The following is a 17141-nucleotide window of genomic DNA, read 5'->3' as shown; positions in this document are numbered from 1 at the left end:
TTGGCAGAGTTTACAGGTAACTTGTGAGATATTTTGTAGTCACATTGCGCAAGTTGGAACCAATGTTTTTATGGATCAACATTTTGGATATATATGGACGGAATTAATCGAACACAAGGACCATTTGTGATGTTTATGGGACATATTGGAGTGCCAACAGAGGAAGGTCGTCAAAGGTAAGGCATGATTTATATTTTTATTTCTGTGTTTTGTGTCGCGCCTGCAGGGATGAAAAATGTTCTCTCTTTTGTTTACGGAGGTGCTATCCTCAGATAATAGCATTGTTTGCTTTTGCCGAAAAGCCTTTTTGAAATCTGACATGTGGGATGGATTCCCAACATGTGTAGCTTTAATTTGGTATCTTACATGTGTGATTTAATGAAAGTTAGATTTTTAAGGAATTTATTTGAATTTGGCGCACTGCATTTTCTCTGGCTTTTGACCAAGTGGGACGCTACCGTCCCACATATACCAGAGAGGTTAACGAGGGGTGGAAACTCAGGATACTAGACAACGAGGATTCTGAGTCCGCTAATACAAATCTCTGTAAGTCTGGAACAGTAATAGTACAGGGCAAACCCAAACAGTTTCAGCTGGACTTTCACCTAATCAAATAATTATAGTCCAGCAGGAGAAGCTCTCCCTTGAGAAAGATACCCCCACCCCAGATCTCTTCATTATATAACCCCACAGATGAGCAACCCCAAGCGGAAAGTCAACCTCCCACCACGGAGTACTACCCCCCTCATTGAAATGAAGGATACATTTACCCAGCTGGAGGTAAGACAGGTGGAGCTGGAACAGCAGGTGATTACTCTGCAGTCAGCACAGACCCAGACAACAGTCCAGCAAAACAACACCCCCTTAATTAGACCTGGTGAGCTGGAGGTGGAGAGAGACATATCTGCACTCTGGACTGTGGTGAGACAACTTCAACGATATAAAAAGAAAGAGCAGTAAAGAACTGAGCACTAGAAGAGAGAATCAGCCTGCTGGAGGAGATGTTGAGGGGGATGACAGAGAACAACCCACTAGAGAGGTGGCCACCCCCACAGAGAAGCCAGCTCAAATGGGAAATATATAGAAGAAAAAAACATTTTTCCCCAAACCCAGTGAGTTTAAACTCTGGTGTCCAAACACCCAGCGTGCCCTAGACCTTCTGAGGACCAACTAGGGTCACCCAGCCACATATTAATACACGCAGGCACCAACGACCTGAGAACACAGCAGGAAAGGCTGGCCACAGAACTGAAGCGAGTGATTGAAATGCACAAGTGGTTATGTCCACCCTGCTACCACGAAAAAGACTTCCACCCTACTACCATACAGCGGGTAAACGCAAGTATTTCACGTGACTTGCCTCAAAATCAAATGTTTTCCTGGCCCACCACTCCACCCTGGACTTGAACAGCCTATGACCAGGTCCACCTCTACAAGGCAGCAGTGTCCACCACTCCACCCTGGACTAGAACAGCCTTTATGACCAGGTCCACCTATACAAGGAAGCAGTGCCGACCTTCACCCGGACTCTAAAGGACATCGCTCACAAACGCAGCCCCAACACTTCACATAGGAGCAACAGATCAATAGACACCCCGCCCAGACCAGCGAGACACTCCCCCCCCCGACCAACAGATCGAGGATCTACATCCAGACCACAACACCACCACATCCAATCAACACCCACCCAAGTGAACCATTCCAACATCCCATTTAGGCCCCCTCAGATCAGACGTATGCTCCTCCTGCCCACCCCATGCACCCCACCCCCGCAAAGAGGGCCTCAACATGGAAGTCACACAAACGCCCAGGCCGTGAAGCAGGCAAAAAGGCCCAACCCCCACTCTTACACTAGTCCAAGCCAATGGAATGTACCAGATGCTCAGCAGGCTCTGCTCACACTTACTGGCCTGAGGCCAAACCACAAGACCAACAACATTGGACACTTTATGGAATACAAAGCCTTCACCATCTCATCTAGAATATCCAAGACCTGAGGTCATCAGCCTTTGGTCTGAAGAGCAGGAACCTGGACTTCAAAGAAATTGGAAATATAGACATTGTCATCCTACAAGAAACATGATATAGAGGACACAGACCTACTGGTTGCCCTCTAGGTTACAGATAGCTGGAAGTCCCATCCACCAAACTACCAGGTGTGAAACAGGGAAGGGACTCAGGGGGTATGCTAATTTGGCATAGAGCAGACCTAACTCTCTCCATTAAATTAATCAAAACAGGAACATTTTACATTTGGCTGGAAATTCAAAAGGAAATTATCTTAACAGAGAAAACATGTCCTCCTGTGTGCTACCTATATCGCTCCACTAGAATCCCCATACTTTAATGAAGAAAGCTTCTCCATCCTGGAGGGGGAAATCAATCATTTCCAGAACCAGGGACATGTACTAGTCTGTGGTGACCTAAATGCCAGAACCGGACAAGAACCTGCCACCCTCAGCACACAGGGGGACAAACAACTGCCTGGAGGTGATAGCATTCCCTCCCCCATATGCCCCCCTAGGCACAACTATGACAACATAACCAACAAAAATGGGTCACAACTCCTGCAGCTCTGTCGGACACTGGGTATGTACAGTACATAGTCAATGGTAGGCTTCGAGGGGACTCCTGCAGCTCTGTCAGACACTGGGTATGTACAGTACATAGTCAATGGTAGGCTTCGAGGGGACTCTTGCAGCTCTGTCAGACACTGGGTATGTACAGTACATAGTCAATGGTAGGCTTCGAGGGGACTCCTGCAGTAGGTACACCTATAACTCATCTCTTGGCAGTAGTACTGTAGACTACTTTATCACTGACCTCAACCCAGAGTATCTCAGAGCGTTCACAGTCAGTCCACTGACACCCCTATCAGATCACAGCAAAATCACACTCTACTTGAACAGAGCAAATACTCAATGAGGCATCAAAGTCAAAGGAACTGAATCATATTACGAAATGCTAGAGGGAAGCAATGTAGTTTGGAAACCTACCAAAAAACAATTAGCCAAAAACAAATTAAAACCATTTTAGACAACTCCCTGGACAAAATGTTCCACTGTAATAGTGAAGGTGTAAACTTGTCAGTAGAAAATCTTAACAGTATATTTGACCTCTCAGCTTCCCTATCAAATCTAAAAATCTAAAATTATAAAAAGAAGAAAATTAACAACAATGACAAAATGGTTTAATGACAATGCAAAAATCTAAAAGAAATTGAGAAACCTGTCCAACCAAAAACAGAGACCGGAAAAACCTGAGTCTACGCCTTCACTATGGTGAATCACTAAAATAATACAGAAATACACTACAGTAAAAAAAGAAGGAACAGCACGTCAAGTTCCACAGACATGTGACTCACAGAAATGGAATGTGTCCCTGAACAAAGGGAGGGTCAAAATCAAAAGTAACAGTCAGTATCTGGTGTGGCCACCAGCTGTATTATGTACTGCAGTGCATCTCCTCCTCATGGACTACACCAGCTTTGCCAGTTCTTGCTGTGAGATGTTACCCCACTCTTCCACCAAGGCCCATGCAAGATCCCAGACTTTTCTGGTGGGATTGGCCCTAGCCCTCACCCGCCGATCCAACAGGGCCCAGAAGTCCTCAATGGGATTTAGATGCGGGCTATTCACTGGACATGGCAGAACACTGACATTCCTGTCATGCAGGAAATCACGCACAGAACGAGCAGTATGGCTGGTGGCATTGTCATGCTGGAGGGTCATGTCAGGATGAGCCTGCAGGAAGGGTACCACATGAGGGAGGAGGATGTCTTCCCTGTAACGCACAGCATTGAGATTGCTTGCAATGACGACAAGCCCAGGCCGATGATGCTGTGACAAGTCAACAAACAGGTCACTGACCATCTCGAATCCCACCGTACCTTCTCCGCTATGCAATCTGGTTTCCGAGCCGGTCACGGGTGCACCTCAGCCACACTCGAGGTACTAAACGACATCATAACCGCCATCGATAAAAGACAGTACTGTGCAGCAGTCTTCATCGACCTGGCCAAGGATTTAGACTCTGTCAATCACCATATTCTTATCGGCAGACTCAGTAGCCTCAGTTTGCCAAGCTTACCCTAGTAAAACTGACTATCCTACCGATCCTCGACTTCGGCGACGCTATTAGCAACACTATTAGACCCAACCAAATCATGAGAAAACAAAAAGATAATTACTTGACAAATTGGAAAGAACTATCTTTTTGTTTTCTCATGATGTGGTTGGGTCTAATAGTGTTGCTGTCCAGGTGCTCTGTGGGGTGTGTTTGTGATTACTTGACACATTGGAAAGAATTAACAAAAAAACAGAGCAAACTAGAATGCTATTTGGCCCCAAACAGAGAGTACACAGCGGCAGAATACCTGACCACGGTGACTGACCAAAAATTAAGGAAAGCTTTGACTATGTACAGACTCAGTGAGCATAGCCTTGCTATTGAGAAAAGCCGCCGTAGACAGACCTGGCTCTCAAGAGAAGACAGGCTATGTGCACACTGCACACAAAATTAGGTAGAAACTGAGCTGCACTTCCTAACCTCCTGACCAATGTATGACCATATTAGAGACACATATGTCCTAGCCGTGTCTGAATCCTGGCTTAGGAAGGCCACCAAAAATCCTGACATTTCCATCCCTAAATATAACATGTCCGACAAGATAGAACAGCCAAAGGGGGCGGAGTTGCAATCTACTGCAGAGATAGTCCGCAGAGTTCTGTCCTACTGTCCAGGTCTATGTCCAAACAGTTTAAGCTTCTACATTTAAAAATCCACCTTTCCAGAAACAAGTCTCACACTGTTGCCGCCTCAGCCCCCAGCTGTGCCCTGGGCACCACATGTGAATTGATCGGCCCCCATCCATCTTCAGAGTATGTACTGTTAGGTGACCTAAACTGGGACATGCTTAATACCCCGGCAGTCCTACAATTTAAGCTAGACGCCCTCAATATCACATTAATTATCAAGGAACCTACCAGGTACAACCGTAACTCCGTAACCATGAGCACGCCTTTAGATATCATCCGGACCAATTTTCCCTCTAAATACACCTCTGCTGTCTTCAACCAGGATCTCAGCGATCACAGCATCATTGCCTGCATGCATAAAGGGTCCGCGGCCAAACAACCACCCCTCATCACTGTCAAACACTCCCTAAAACACTGCAGTGAGCAGGCCTTTCTAATCGACCTGGCCCGGGCCTCCTGGAAGGATATTGACCTCATCCCGTCAGTCGAGGATGCCAGGTTGCCCTTCAAATGTGCTTTCCTATCCATCTTAAATAAGCATGCCCCATTCAAAAAATGTAGAACTAAGGACAGATATAGCCCTTGCCTCACCCCAGACTTGACTGCCCTTGACCAGCACAAAAACATCCTGTGGCGTTCTGCATTAGCATCGAATAGCCCCCGCGATATGCAACTTTTCAGGTTAGTCAGGAACCAATATTCTCAGCCAGTTAGGAAAGGCTACTAATCAGCTGGGCAAGACAATCTGGACCCTCTCTTTCCAAAGTTACCCACCAAAATTGTTGCAACCCATATTACTTGCCTATTCAACCTCTCTTTCGTATCGTCTGAGATCCCCAAAGATTGGAAAGCTGCCGCGGTCATCCCCGACACTCTAGACCCAAACTGTTAGAGACATATATCCATCCTGCCCTGCCTTTCTAAAACCTTCAAAAGCCAAGTTAATAAACAGATCACCGACCATTTCGAATCCCACCGTAACTTCTCCACTATGCAATCTGGTTTCCGAGCTGGTCATGGGTGCACCTCAGCCACGCTCAAGGTCCTAAAAGATATCATAACCTCCATCGATAAAAGACAGTACTGCGCAGCCGTCTTCATCGACCTGGCCAAGGCTTTTGACTCTGTCAATCACCACATTCTTATCAGCCGACTCAATAGCCTTGGCTTCTTAAATGACTGCCTCGCCAACCACTTCTCAGATAGAGTTCAGTGTGTCAAATTGTAGGGCCTGTTGTCCGGACCTCTGACAGTCTCTATGGGGGTGCCACAGGGTTCAATTCTCGGGCTGACTCTTTTTCTCTGTATATATCAATGGTGTCACTCTTGCTGCCGGTGATTCTCTGACCCACCTCTATGCAGACGATACCATTCTTTATAAATCTGGTCCTTCTTTGGACACTGTGCTAACAAACCTCCAAATGAGCTTCAGCGCCATATAACACTCCTTTAGTGGCCTCCAACAGCTTTTAAATGCTAGTAAAACTACGTGCATGCTCTTCAAGCAATAGCTGCCCACACCCTCCCACCCAACTAGCATCACTACTCTGGATGGTTCTGACTTGTGGACTACTACAAATACCTAGGTGTCTGGTTAGACTGTAAAATCTCCTTCCAGACTCACATTAAGCATCTTCAAACCAAAATGAAATCTAGAATCGGGTTCCTATTTTGTATCAAAGCCTAATTCACTAATGCCAAACATACCCTAGTAAAACTGACTATCCTACCGATCCTCGACTTCAGCGATGCCATTTACAAAATAGCCACCAATACTCTACTCAAAAAACTGGATGTAGTCTATCACAGTGCCATCCGTTTTATCACCAAAGCCCCATGTACTGCCCACCACTGCAACCTGTATGCTCTCGTTGGCTGGCCCTCACTACATATCCGTCGCCAAACTCACTGGCTCCAGGTCATCTATAAGTATTTTCTAGGTAAAGCCCCGCCTTATCTCAGCTCACTTGTCACCATAGCAACACACACCCATAACATGCGCTCCAGCAGGTATATTGCATTGGTCAACCCCAAAGCCAATACCTCTTTTGGCCGCCTTTCCTTCCAGTTCTCTACAGACAATGACTGGAACAAATTGCACAAAATCTATGAAGATGGAGTCTTATATCTCCCTCCCTAACTTTAAGCATCAGCTGTCAGAGCAGCTTACCGATCACTGTACCTGTACACAGCCAATCTGTAAATAGCACACCCAACTACCTCATCCCCATAGTTTCTTACCCTCTTTTGCACCCCAGTACCTCTACTTGCACATAATCATCTGCACATCTATCACTCCAGTATTAATGCTAAATTGTATTTTTTTCGCCTCTTCGGCCTATTTGTTGCCTACCTCCCTACTCTTCCACATTTGCACATTTTTCCATTATTCTTTTCTATTGTGTTATTGACTGTACGTTTGGCTATGCGTAAATCTGTGTTGTTTTTGTCGCACTGCGTTGCTTTATCTTGGCCAGGTTGCAGTTGTAAATGAGAACTTGTTCTCAACTGGCCTACATGGTTAAATAAAGTTGAAATAAAAAATAAAAAACATTTCCCTCAGATTACACAGATCCACAAAGAATTCGAAAACAAACCCGATTTTGATAAACTCCCATTACTACTGGGTGAAATACCACAGTGTGGCGTCACAGCAGCATGATTTGTGAACCAGTGAGAAACAAACACCATTGTAAATTCAACCTATATTTATGCTTATTTATTTTCCCTTGTGTACTTTAAACACTTGTACATTGTTACAACACTGAATATAGACAATGACATTTGTAATGTCTTTATTCTTTTGGAACTTCTGTGAGTGTTTATTTTGATTGTTTATTTCACTTTTGCATACTATCTACTTCACTTGCTTTGGCAACGTTAACACGTGCTTCCCATGCCAATAAAGTCAATTCAATTGAGAGAGACAGAGAGAGACAGAGAGAGACAGAGAGAGACAGAGAGAGAGACAGAGAGAGAGACAGAGAGAGAGACAGAGAGAGAGACAGAGAGAGAGACAGAGAGAGAGACAGAGAGAGACAGAGAGAGAGACAGAGAGAGACAGAGAGAGAGAGAGAGAGAGAGAGAGAGACAGAGACAGAGAGAGACAGAGAGAGACAGAGAGAGACAGAGACAGAGAGAGACAGAGAGAGACAGAGAGAGACAGAGACAGAGAGAGACAGAGAGAGACAGAGAGAGAGAGAGAGAGACAGAGACAGAGAGAGACAGAGAGACAGAGAGACAGAGAGACAGAGAGACAGAGAGACAGAGAGACAGAGAGACAGAGAGACAGAGAGACAGAGAGAGAGAGAGAGAGAGAGAGAGAGAGAGAGAGAGAGAGAGAGAGAGAGAGACGGAAGGAGAGAGAGAGAGACAACCTCAGACAAAACTAAGGAGCCAAACATGTGTAAAAGGCCTTTACCTGTTGGCATCCTTAAGAGAGGCGGGTCGCAGCACTCCATGTGAAACCCCCGATCACAGGAGTCACAGAACAGCATCTCATCCTGCAAGGAGACAGGAGGCATGTGTGGGGCTGTGTGGTGGTGGCTTCCCTGTAAGTTGCATAGATGTTACACCTTCTGTCATTTCAGTCTACACGTCCGTTTAGTTTAACATGGATGAGAAGGTGATTTATGTTTTGAATGAAGAAAGGGCGGTGCATCTTCAATGTACAACATGTTGCCCGGGAAAAGGCTGATCTATGTTTGAAAAACATTTGTAATGATATGTGTCCCAAACAGCACACTATTACCAATATAGTGCACAACCTTTGACCTTCGTAGTACATTATATAGTGACTAGGGCACTATTTGGGGATCAGCCAATATCATTAAGAGGACATACCCATAATGCCTTGAAACGTTAGACTCGCTATGTCTCTATGAAAGTATTATCAATCTATATCACGGATTAAAATGGTTTGTTAAACAGCAAATAGAACAATATTACAGCATTATAATACTTACAGCGTTTCTGCCTTGCATTTGACAGGAGCTACATGTTTTACATTCTATACATTGCCATCGCAATCTCTTGGCGTTAGTGGTCAGCTCTGGGGAAAACTTCAAACAAGACGGGTGCCCTGTAGAGGTCATTAAAAGAGGAGCATATTATTAGTGTTCCTGTACATTTCAACCATATTTTGGTTCAAGTCCAAAACAGCACCATATTCCCTATGTAATGCTTTTGACCAGAGCAGAGAGACCTACACTGCATTCACACCCCTGGATTTCCCCCCCCATATTTTGTTGTGTTAAAATGGGATTCAAATGGATTTAATTGTCATTTTTGTCCACCATCTATCTCTACACAAAATATTCTGTAATGTCAAACTGAAATATTTTTTAATAAATTAAAATAAAAACACCAATATATTTTAATTAGATACGTATTCAACCTCCTGAGTCAATACATGTTGGAATCACCTTGGGCAGCATTTACAGCCGAGAGTCTTTTGGGGTAAGTCTAAGCGCTTTGCAAACCTTGAAAGTACAATTTTTGCCCATTTATTTTTTTATTCTTCAAGTTCTGTCAAGTTGGTTGTTGAACATTGCTAGACAGACATTTTCAAGTCTCGCCACAGATTTTTAAGCCAATTTAAGTCAAAACTGTTACTAGGCCACTCAGGACTGAGTTGGAAAGGACGCCTGTATCTTTGTAGTGACGGGGTGTATTGATACACCATCCAAAGTGTAATTAATGACCTCACCACGCTCAAAGGGATATTCAATGTCTGCTTTTTTTATACCAATCTACAAATAGGTGCCATTCTTTGCGAGGTGTTGGAAAACCTCCCTGGTCTTTGTGGTTGAATCTGTGTTTGAAATCAAACTGCTCTTAAACCTTACAGATAATTGTACGAGTGGGATACAGAAGTAGGGTAGTCATTAAACAAATCATGTTAAACACCCTTCTACAAAGAGCTAGTCCATGCAACTTATTATCCAACTTGTTAAGCACATTTTTACACAATGTATTTAGGCTTGCCGTACTTATTGACTCATAAGATTTCAGCTTTTCATTTTTTATTACATTTGTAAAAATGTTCTAAAAACACAAGTCCATTTTGACATTACGGGGTATTGTGAGTATTCAGGCTGTAACAAAATGTGGACAAAGTAAAGGGCTGTGAATGCATTCTGAAGCCCGAATGGGGAAGAGGGTGCCACTTGGGACCATATTCTTTAGTATCAGTTTCACAGAGCAGTAGACTCGACCTTCCCATCATGTTCACACAAGAAGGTTCAAAGTGAAACTGACAGTGGTTTTAACTACTTTGCAAGATATGAAAAATAGAATCATAATATCAGTCAAAAATACCCAATTCACAGTTTAATGCTACAAAATCAACTTAATATAGTTTTTTTTTTTTTAAATAGGTTCTATCTGACAAAAAAATAACATTACATGGAGTAAGGTAGTGTTGGTGAAATTGTTAGGTAAGATTACTTGTTAGATATTACTGCATGAGCGGAACTAGAAGCACAAGCATTTCGCTACGCTCGCATTAACATCTGCTAATGTAACGGATGTGAAACGGCTAGCTTAGTTAGCGGTGTGCGCTAAATAGCGTTTCAATCGGTTACGTCACTTGCTCTGAGACCTTGAAGTAGTGTTTCCCCTTGCTCTGCAAGGGCCGCGGCTTTTGTGGAGCGATGGGTAACGATGCTTCGAGGGTGACTGTTGTCGTTGTGTGCAGAAGGTCCCTGGTTCGCGCCCGGGTATGGGCGAGGGGACGGTTTAAAATTATACTGTTACACTAACCATGTGTATGTGACAAATAAAATGTAATTTGATTTGTTGGCAGAATAGATGGATGCATTCATCTATGCATGATTAATATAATTCACCAATATATTGCTTGGTAGTCCAATAAATATTGCTATCAAGTTGTAAATCACAGCCGGTAGATTGTTTTCTGGCTCCAGCCCTTCGGGATGCACTGTTTCAGTTTCAATAACTCAATATTGTGGACAAAAACAGAAAGACAGTAAGGCTGGGAATGTGAAATTACAAACCAAACCAGCGAGGGCTTCAGAAGCAAAGCCATTGTAGGTCTGCTGAATGCAAACTTGAAAATTCTGTGCAACTTCCAGCGTTTCTGTGAACACCATGGCTGTACCCCTTTTAAGTAACAGTTTTAGACAGTGATCAAGTTGGCTACTGTGGCTATTTGATAATCATTTAGGCCTACCATCAAAAACAATGGAGAAAATACACCCCATAACATTTTTAGCATGGAAATAGATGTTCTATCATCCAGCCTACCGTAACAGCCACTGTGTGGTGTTCAATGTAGGTCTACATTCCATGACACTCTACAAAAAAACATGTAGGTCTTAACATTAACCTGTTTATCCTTCAGACCAGGAAGTGACTGAAAATGTGCTTGATGAAAGAAACCACTTTACAAAAATAAAATGCATTATTATTCCCATACCACTATTACAGAGAATCAGATAAATTACCATCTGCCTATTGGCTACTCAGCTTATTCAAGCCTGTTTCAATATACAACACTGAGACGAAAAAAAAAATCTTTAAGCCTACTCGCTTTTCAAACATGTATTTATTATGGATCCCAGCTGCTACTCTTCCTGGGGAAGCAACATTATTGCAGTTATATATATTTATATTGATGTTTTAATATTATTTCATAGCACTTTTCATAAACACATTAAGTGTGTTCCCTCAGGCCACAACTCTACTTTCACATACACTACCAGTCCAAAGTTTAACACCACCTACTCATTCAAGCGGTTTTTTAATTTTTACTATTTTCTACATTGTAGAATAATAGTGAAGACGTCAAAACTATGAAATAACACATATGGAATTATGTAGTAACCAAAAAAAAGTGTTAAACAAATCAAAATATATTTTATATTTGAGATTCTTCAAGTAGCCACCCTTTGCCTTGATGACAGCTTTGCACTCTTGGCATTCTCTCAACCAGCTTCACCTGGAATGCTTTTCCAACAGTCTTGAATGAGTTGTTGGCTGCTTTTCCACTCTGCAGTCCGACTCATGTGTATGTGTGCGTGTGTGTGTGTGTGTCTTCGCAGTCAGTTATGGCTCCATGTAGTACTGTGCTCCTTCCATAGTCTGTTCTTGACTTGGAGATTGTGAAGAGACCTTTGGTGGCATGTCTTGTGGGGTATGGATGGGTGTCCAAGCTGTGTGCTAGTATAAACAGACAGCTTGGTGCATTCACCATGTCAATACTTCTTACAAAAACAAGTAGTGATGAAGCCAATCTCTCCTCCACTTTGAGACACGAGAGATTAATGTTAGCTCTCTGTGTACATCCAAGGCATGCTGCTCTGTTCTGATCCAATTGTAATTTTCCCAGGTCCCTCTTTGTGGCACTTGACCCCACGACTGAACAGTAGTCCAAGTGTGACAAAACTAGGTCCTGTAGGACCTGCCTTGTAACGCAACGTAACGTAAACAACACTGCTAGCTAGCCTGCTAGCCCCCGAATAGCAACACTGCAGAAACTATTACACTCAACGGAACGACTTGATTAGTGTAGTGTCAACAACGCACCCACTGCCAGCTGACCTACTTCAGCAGTACTGTATCATTTTAATCATTTTAGTCAATAAGATTCTTGCTACGTAGCTTAACTTTCTGAACATTCGAGACGTGTAGTCCACTTGTCATTCCAATCTCCTTTGCATTAGCGTAGCCTCTTCTGTAGCCTGTCAACTATGTGTCGGTTTATCCCTGTTCTCTCCTCTCTGCACAGACCATACAAACGCTCCTCACCGCGTGGCCGCGGCCACCCTACTCTGGTGGTCCCAGCGCGCACGACCCACGTGGAGTTCCAGGTCTCCGGTAGCCTCTGGAACTGCCAATCTGCGGTCAACAAGGCAGAGTTCATCTCAGCCCATGCCTCCCTCCAGTCCCTCGACTTCTTGGCCCTGACGGAAACATGGATCACCACAGACAACACTGCTACTCCTACTGCTCTCTCTTCGTCCGCCCACGTGTTCTCGCACACCCCGAGAGCGTCTGGTCAGCGGGGTGGTGGCACCGGGATCCTCATCTCTCCCAAGTGGTCATTCTCTCTTTCTCCCCTTACCCATCTGTCTATCGCCTCCTTTGAATTCCATGCTGTCACAGTTACTAGCCCTTTCAAGCTTAACATCCTTATCATTTATCGCCCTCCAGGTTCCCTCGGAGAGTTCATCAATGAGCTTGATGCCTTGATAAGCTCCTTTCCTGAGGACGGCTCACCTCTCACAGTTCTGGGCGACTTTAACCTCCCCACGTCTACCTTTGACTCTTTCCTCTCTGCCTCCTTCTTTCCACTCCTCTCCTCTTTTGACCTCACCCTCTCACCTTCCCCCTACTCACAAGGCAGGCAATACGCTCGACCTCATCTTTACTAGATGCTGTTCTTCCACTAACCTCATTGCAACTCCCCTCCAAGTCTCCGACCACTGCCTTGTATCCTTTTCCCTCTCGTTCTCATCCAACACCTCCCACACTGCCCCTACTCGGATGGTATCGCGCCGTCCCAACCTTCGCTCTCTCTCCCCCGCTACTCTCTCCTCTTCCATCCTATCATCTCTTCCCACCGCTCAAACCTTCTCCCACCTATCTCCTGATTCTGCCTCCTCAACCCTCCTCTCCTCCCTCTCTGCATCCCTTGACTCTCTATGTCCCCTATCCTCCAGGCCGGCTCGGTCCTCCCCTCCCGCTCCGTGGCTCGATGACTCATTGCGAGCTCACAGAACAGGGCTCCGGGCAGCCGAGCGGAAATGGAGGAAAACTCGCCTCCCTGCGGACCTGGCATCCTTTCACTCCCTCCTCTCTACATTTTCCTCCTCTGTCTCTGCTGCTAAAGCCACTTTCTACCACGCTAAATTCCAAGCTTCTGCCTCCAACCCTAGGAAGCTCTTTGCCACCTTCTCCTCCCTCCTGAATCCTCCGCCCCCTCCCCCCTCCTCCCTCTCTGCAGATGACTTCGTCAACCATTTTGAAAAGAAGGTCGACGACATCCGATCCTCGTTTGCTAAGTCAAACGACACCGCTGGTTCTGCTCACACTGCCCTACCCTGTGCTCTGACCTCTTTCTCCCTCTCTCTCCAGATGAAATCTCGCGTCTTGTGACGGCCGGCCGCCCAACAACCTGCCCGCTTGACCCTATCCCCTCCTCTCTTCTCCAGACCATTTCCGGAGACCTTCTCCCTTACCTCACCTCGCTCATCAACTCATCCCTGACCGTTGGCTACGTCCCTTCCGTCTTCAAGAGAGCGAGAGTTGCACCCTTCTGAAAAAACCTACACTCGATCCCTCCGATGTCAACAATTACAGACCAGTATCCCTTCTTTCTTTTCTCTCCAAAACTCTTGAACGTGCCGTCCTTGGCCAGCTCTCCCGCTATCTCTCTCTGAATGACCTTCTTGATCCAAATCAGTCAGGTTTCAAGACTAGTCATTCAACTGAGATTGCTCTCCTCTGTATCACGGAGGCGCTCCGCACTGCTAAAGCTAACTCTCTCTCCTCTGCTCTCATCCTTCTAGATCTATCGGCTGCCTTCGATACTGTGAACCATCAGATCCTCCTCTCCACCCTCTCCGAGTTGGGCATCTCCGGCGCGGCCCACGCTTGGATTGCGTCCTACCTGACAGGTCGCTCCTACCAGGTGGCGTGGCGAGAATCTGTCTCCTCACCACGCGCTCTCACCACTGGTGTCCCCAGGGCTCTGTTCTTGGCCCTCTCCTATTCTCGCTATACACCAAGTCACTTGGCTCTGTCATAACCTCACATGGTCTCTCTTATCATTGCTATGCAGACGACACACAATTAATCTTCTCCTTTCCCCCTTCTGATGACCAGGTGGCGAATCGCATCTCTGCATGTCTGGCAGACATATCAGTGTGGATGACGGATCACCACCTCAAGCTGAACCTCGGCAAGACGGAGCTGCTCTTCCTCCCGGGGAAGGACTGCCCGTTCCATGATCTCGCCATCACGGTTGACAACTCCATTGTGTCCTCCTCCCAGAGCGCCAAGAACCTTGGCGTGATCCTGGACAACACCCTGTCGTTCTCAACTAACATCAAGGCGGTGGCCCGTTCCTGTAGGTTCATGCTCTACAACATCCGCAGAGTACGACCCTGCCTCACACAGGAAGCGGCGCAGGTCCTAATCCAGGCCCTTGTCATCTCCCGTCTGGATTACTGCAACTCGCTGTTGGCTGGGCTCCCTGCCTGTGCCATTAAACCCCTTCAACTCATCCAGAACGCCGCAGCCCGTCTGGTGTTCAACCTTCCCAAGTTCTCTCACGTCACCCCGCTCCTCCGTTCTCTCCACTGGCTTCCAGTTGAAGCTGGCATCCGCTACAAGACCATGGTGCTTGCCTACGGAGCTGTGAGGGGAACGGCACCTCAGTACCTCCAGGCTCTGATCAGGCCCTACACCCAAACAAGGGCACTGCGTTCATCCACCTCTGGCCTGCTCGCCTCCCTACCACTGAGGAAGTACAGCTCCCGCTCAGCCCAGTCAAAACTGTTCGCTGCCCTGGCCCCCCCAATGGTGGAACAAACTCCCTCACGACGCCAGGACAGCGGAGTCAATCACCACCTTCCGGAGACACCTGAAACCCCACCTCTTTAAGGAATACCTAGGATAGGTTAAGTAATCCCTCTCACCCCACCCCCCCCCTAAGTTTTAGATGCACTATTGTTAAGTGACTGTCCCACTGGATGTCATAAGGTGATTGCACCAATTTGTAAGTCGCTCTGGATAAGAGCGTCTGCTAAATGACTTAAATGTAAATGTAAATGTAATGATAGTGTTGTTTAGAGGGCAGATCAGTGCTTTATTACGGACAGACTTCTCCCCATCTTAGCTACTGTTGTATCAATATGTTTTGACCATGACAGTTTACAATCCAGGGTTTTACTCCAAGCAGTTTAGTCATCTCAACTTGCTCAATTTCCACATTATTTATTACACGGTTTAGTGAATGATTTGAAATATTTCGGACTAACTTATTCCTTGCCACCCATTCTAAAACTAACTGCAGCTCTTTGTTAAGTGTTGCAGTGATTTCAGTCACTGTAGTAGACAACGTGTCTAGTGATGAGTCATTCGCATACATAGACACACTGGTTTGCCTCAAAGCCAGTGGCATGGCATTAGTAAAGACTGAAAAAAGTAACAGGCCGAGACAGCTGCCCTGGGGAATTCCTGATTCTACCTGGATTATGTTGGAGGCTTCCATTAAAGAACACCCTCTGTGTTCTGTTAGACAGGTAACTCTTTATCCACAATATCACAGGGAGTCTAAAGCCATAACACAAGTTTTTCTCATCAGCAGACTAATGATTGAAAATGTCAAAAAATCTAACAAAACAGCTCTCAAACTTTTTAATGATCAATTTCACTTAGCCAATCAATCACTTTTGTAAGTGCCTGTTGAGCATCCTTCCCTATAAGAATGCTGAAAGTCTGTTGTCAATTTGTTTACAGTAAAATAGCATTGTATCTGGTCAAACACACACTGGTCAAAACTATTACTAAGGGTTGGTAACATGCTGATTGGTCGGCTATTTAAACCAGTAAAGGGGGCTTTACTATCCTTAGGTAGGGGAATAATTTTTGCTTCTCTCCAGGCCTGAGGGCACACACTTTCTAGTAGACTTAAATGAGCAAATAAGAGCGTCAATATTGCCCGCTATTAACCTCAGTAATTTTCCATCAAAGTTGTCAGATACCGGTGGCTTGTCATTGTTGATTGACAATTATTTATTTTCACCTCTTCCACACTCACTTCACAGAGTTCAAAATTACAACGCTAATTTGATCAGTTATACTTGGATGTGTAGTGTCAGGCATTACATGCCAGCAACAAACTCTAAATTTGCTAATCTTGAAAATGAAAAAATGATTAAAGTAATTGGCAATATCAGTGAGTTTTGTGATGAATGAATGATGGAGCCGAGTTTGCCTTTTTGCCCAAAATTTCATTTAAGATGCTCCAAAGCTTTTTACTATCATTCTTTACATTTATTTTTGTTTCATAGTATAGTTTCTTCTTTTTAAATCAGTTTAGTCATTTCTGAATTTGCAGTAGGTTAACCAATCGGTTGTACAGCCAGACTTATTTGCCATTCCTTTTGTTTCATCCCTCTCAACCATAACATTTTTCAAATTCTCATCAATCCATGGGGATTTAACAGACATTTTCTTAATGGGTTCATGCTTATTAGTAAATGGGATAAGCAATTTCATAAATGTGTCAAGTGCAGCGTCTGGTTGCTCCTCATTACACACCACAGACCAGCAGCGTCTGGTTGCTCCTCATTACACACCACAGACCAGCAGCGTCTGGTTGCTCCTCATTACACACCACAGACCAACAAATAT

At 45.0% G+C, this 17141-nt stretch overlaps 1 protein-coding gene across 1 annotated transcript in view; it reads right to left on the bottom strand.

Moving 5' to 3' along the window:
• LOC124040420 (histone acetyltransferase KAT6B-like) overlaps positions 1 to 17141 on the bottom strand; it is a 108921-nt gene that overhangs the window by 62515 nt on the left and 29265 nt on the right. The window contains exons 4-5 of the mRNA XM_046357591.1: positions 8723 to 8838; positions 8179 to 8260 (exon numbers count right to left, since the gene is read on the bottom strand). Coding sequence (XP_046213547.1) covers positions 8179 to 8260; positions 8723 to 8838 — 198 coding nt within the window. The remainder of the gene's footprint in view (positions 1 to 8178; positions 8261 to 8722; positions 8839 to 17141) is intronic.

The sequence above is a fragment of the Oncorhynchus gorbuscha genome, linkage group LG07, assembly GCF_021184085.1.
Source record: "Oncorhynchus gorbuscha isolate QuinsamMale2020 ecotype Even-year linkage group LG07, OgorEven_v1.0, whole genome shotgun sequence".
Classification (NCBI taxonomy): Eukaryota; Metazoa; Chordata; class Actinopteri; order Salmoniformes; family Salmonidae; genus Oncorhynchus; species Oncorhynchus gorbuscha.
This window is presented reverse-complemented; position numbering and strand designations above follow the sequence as displayed.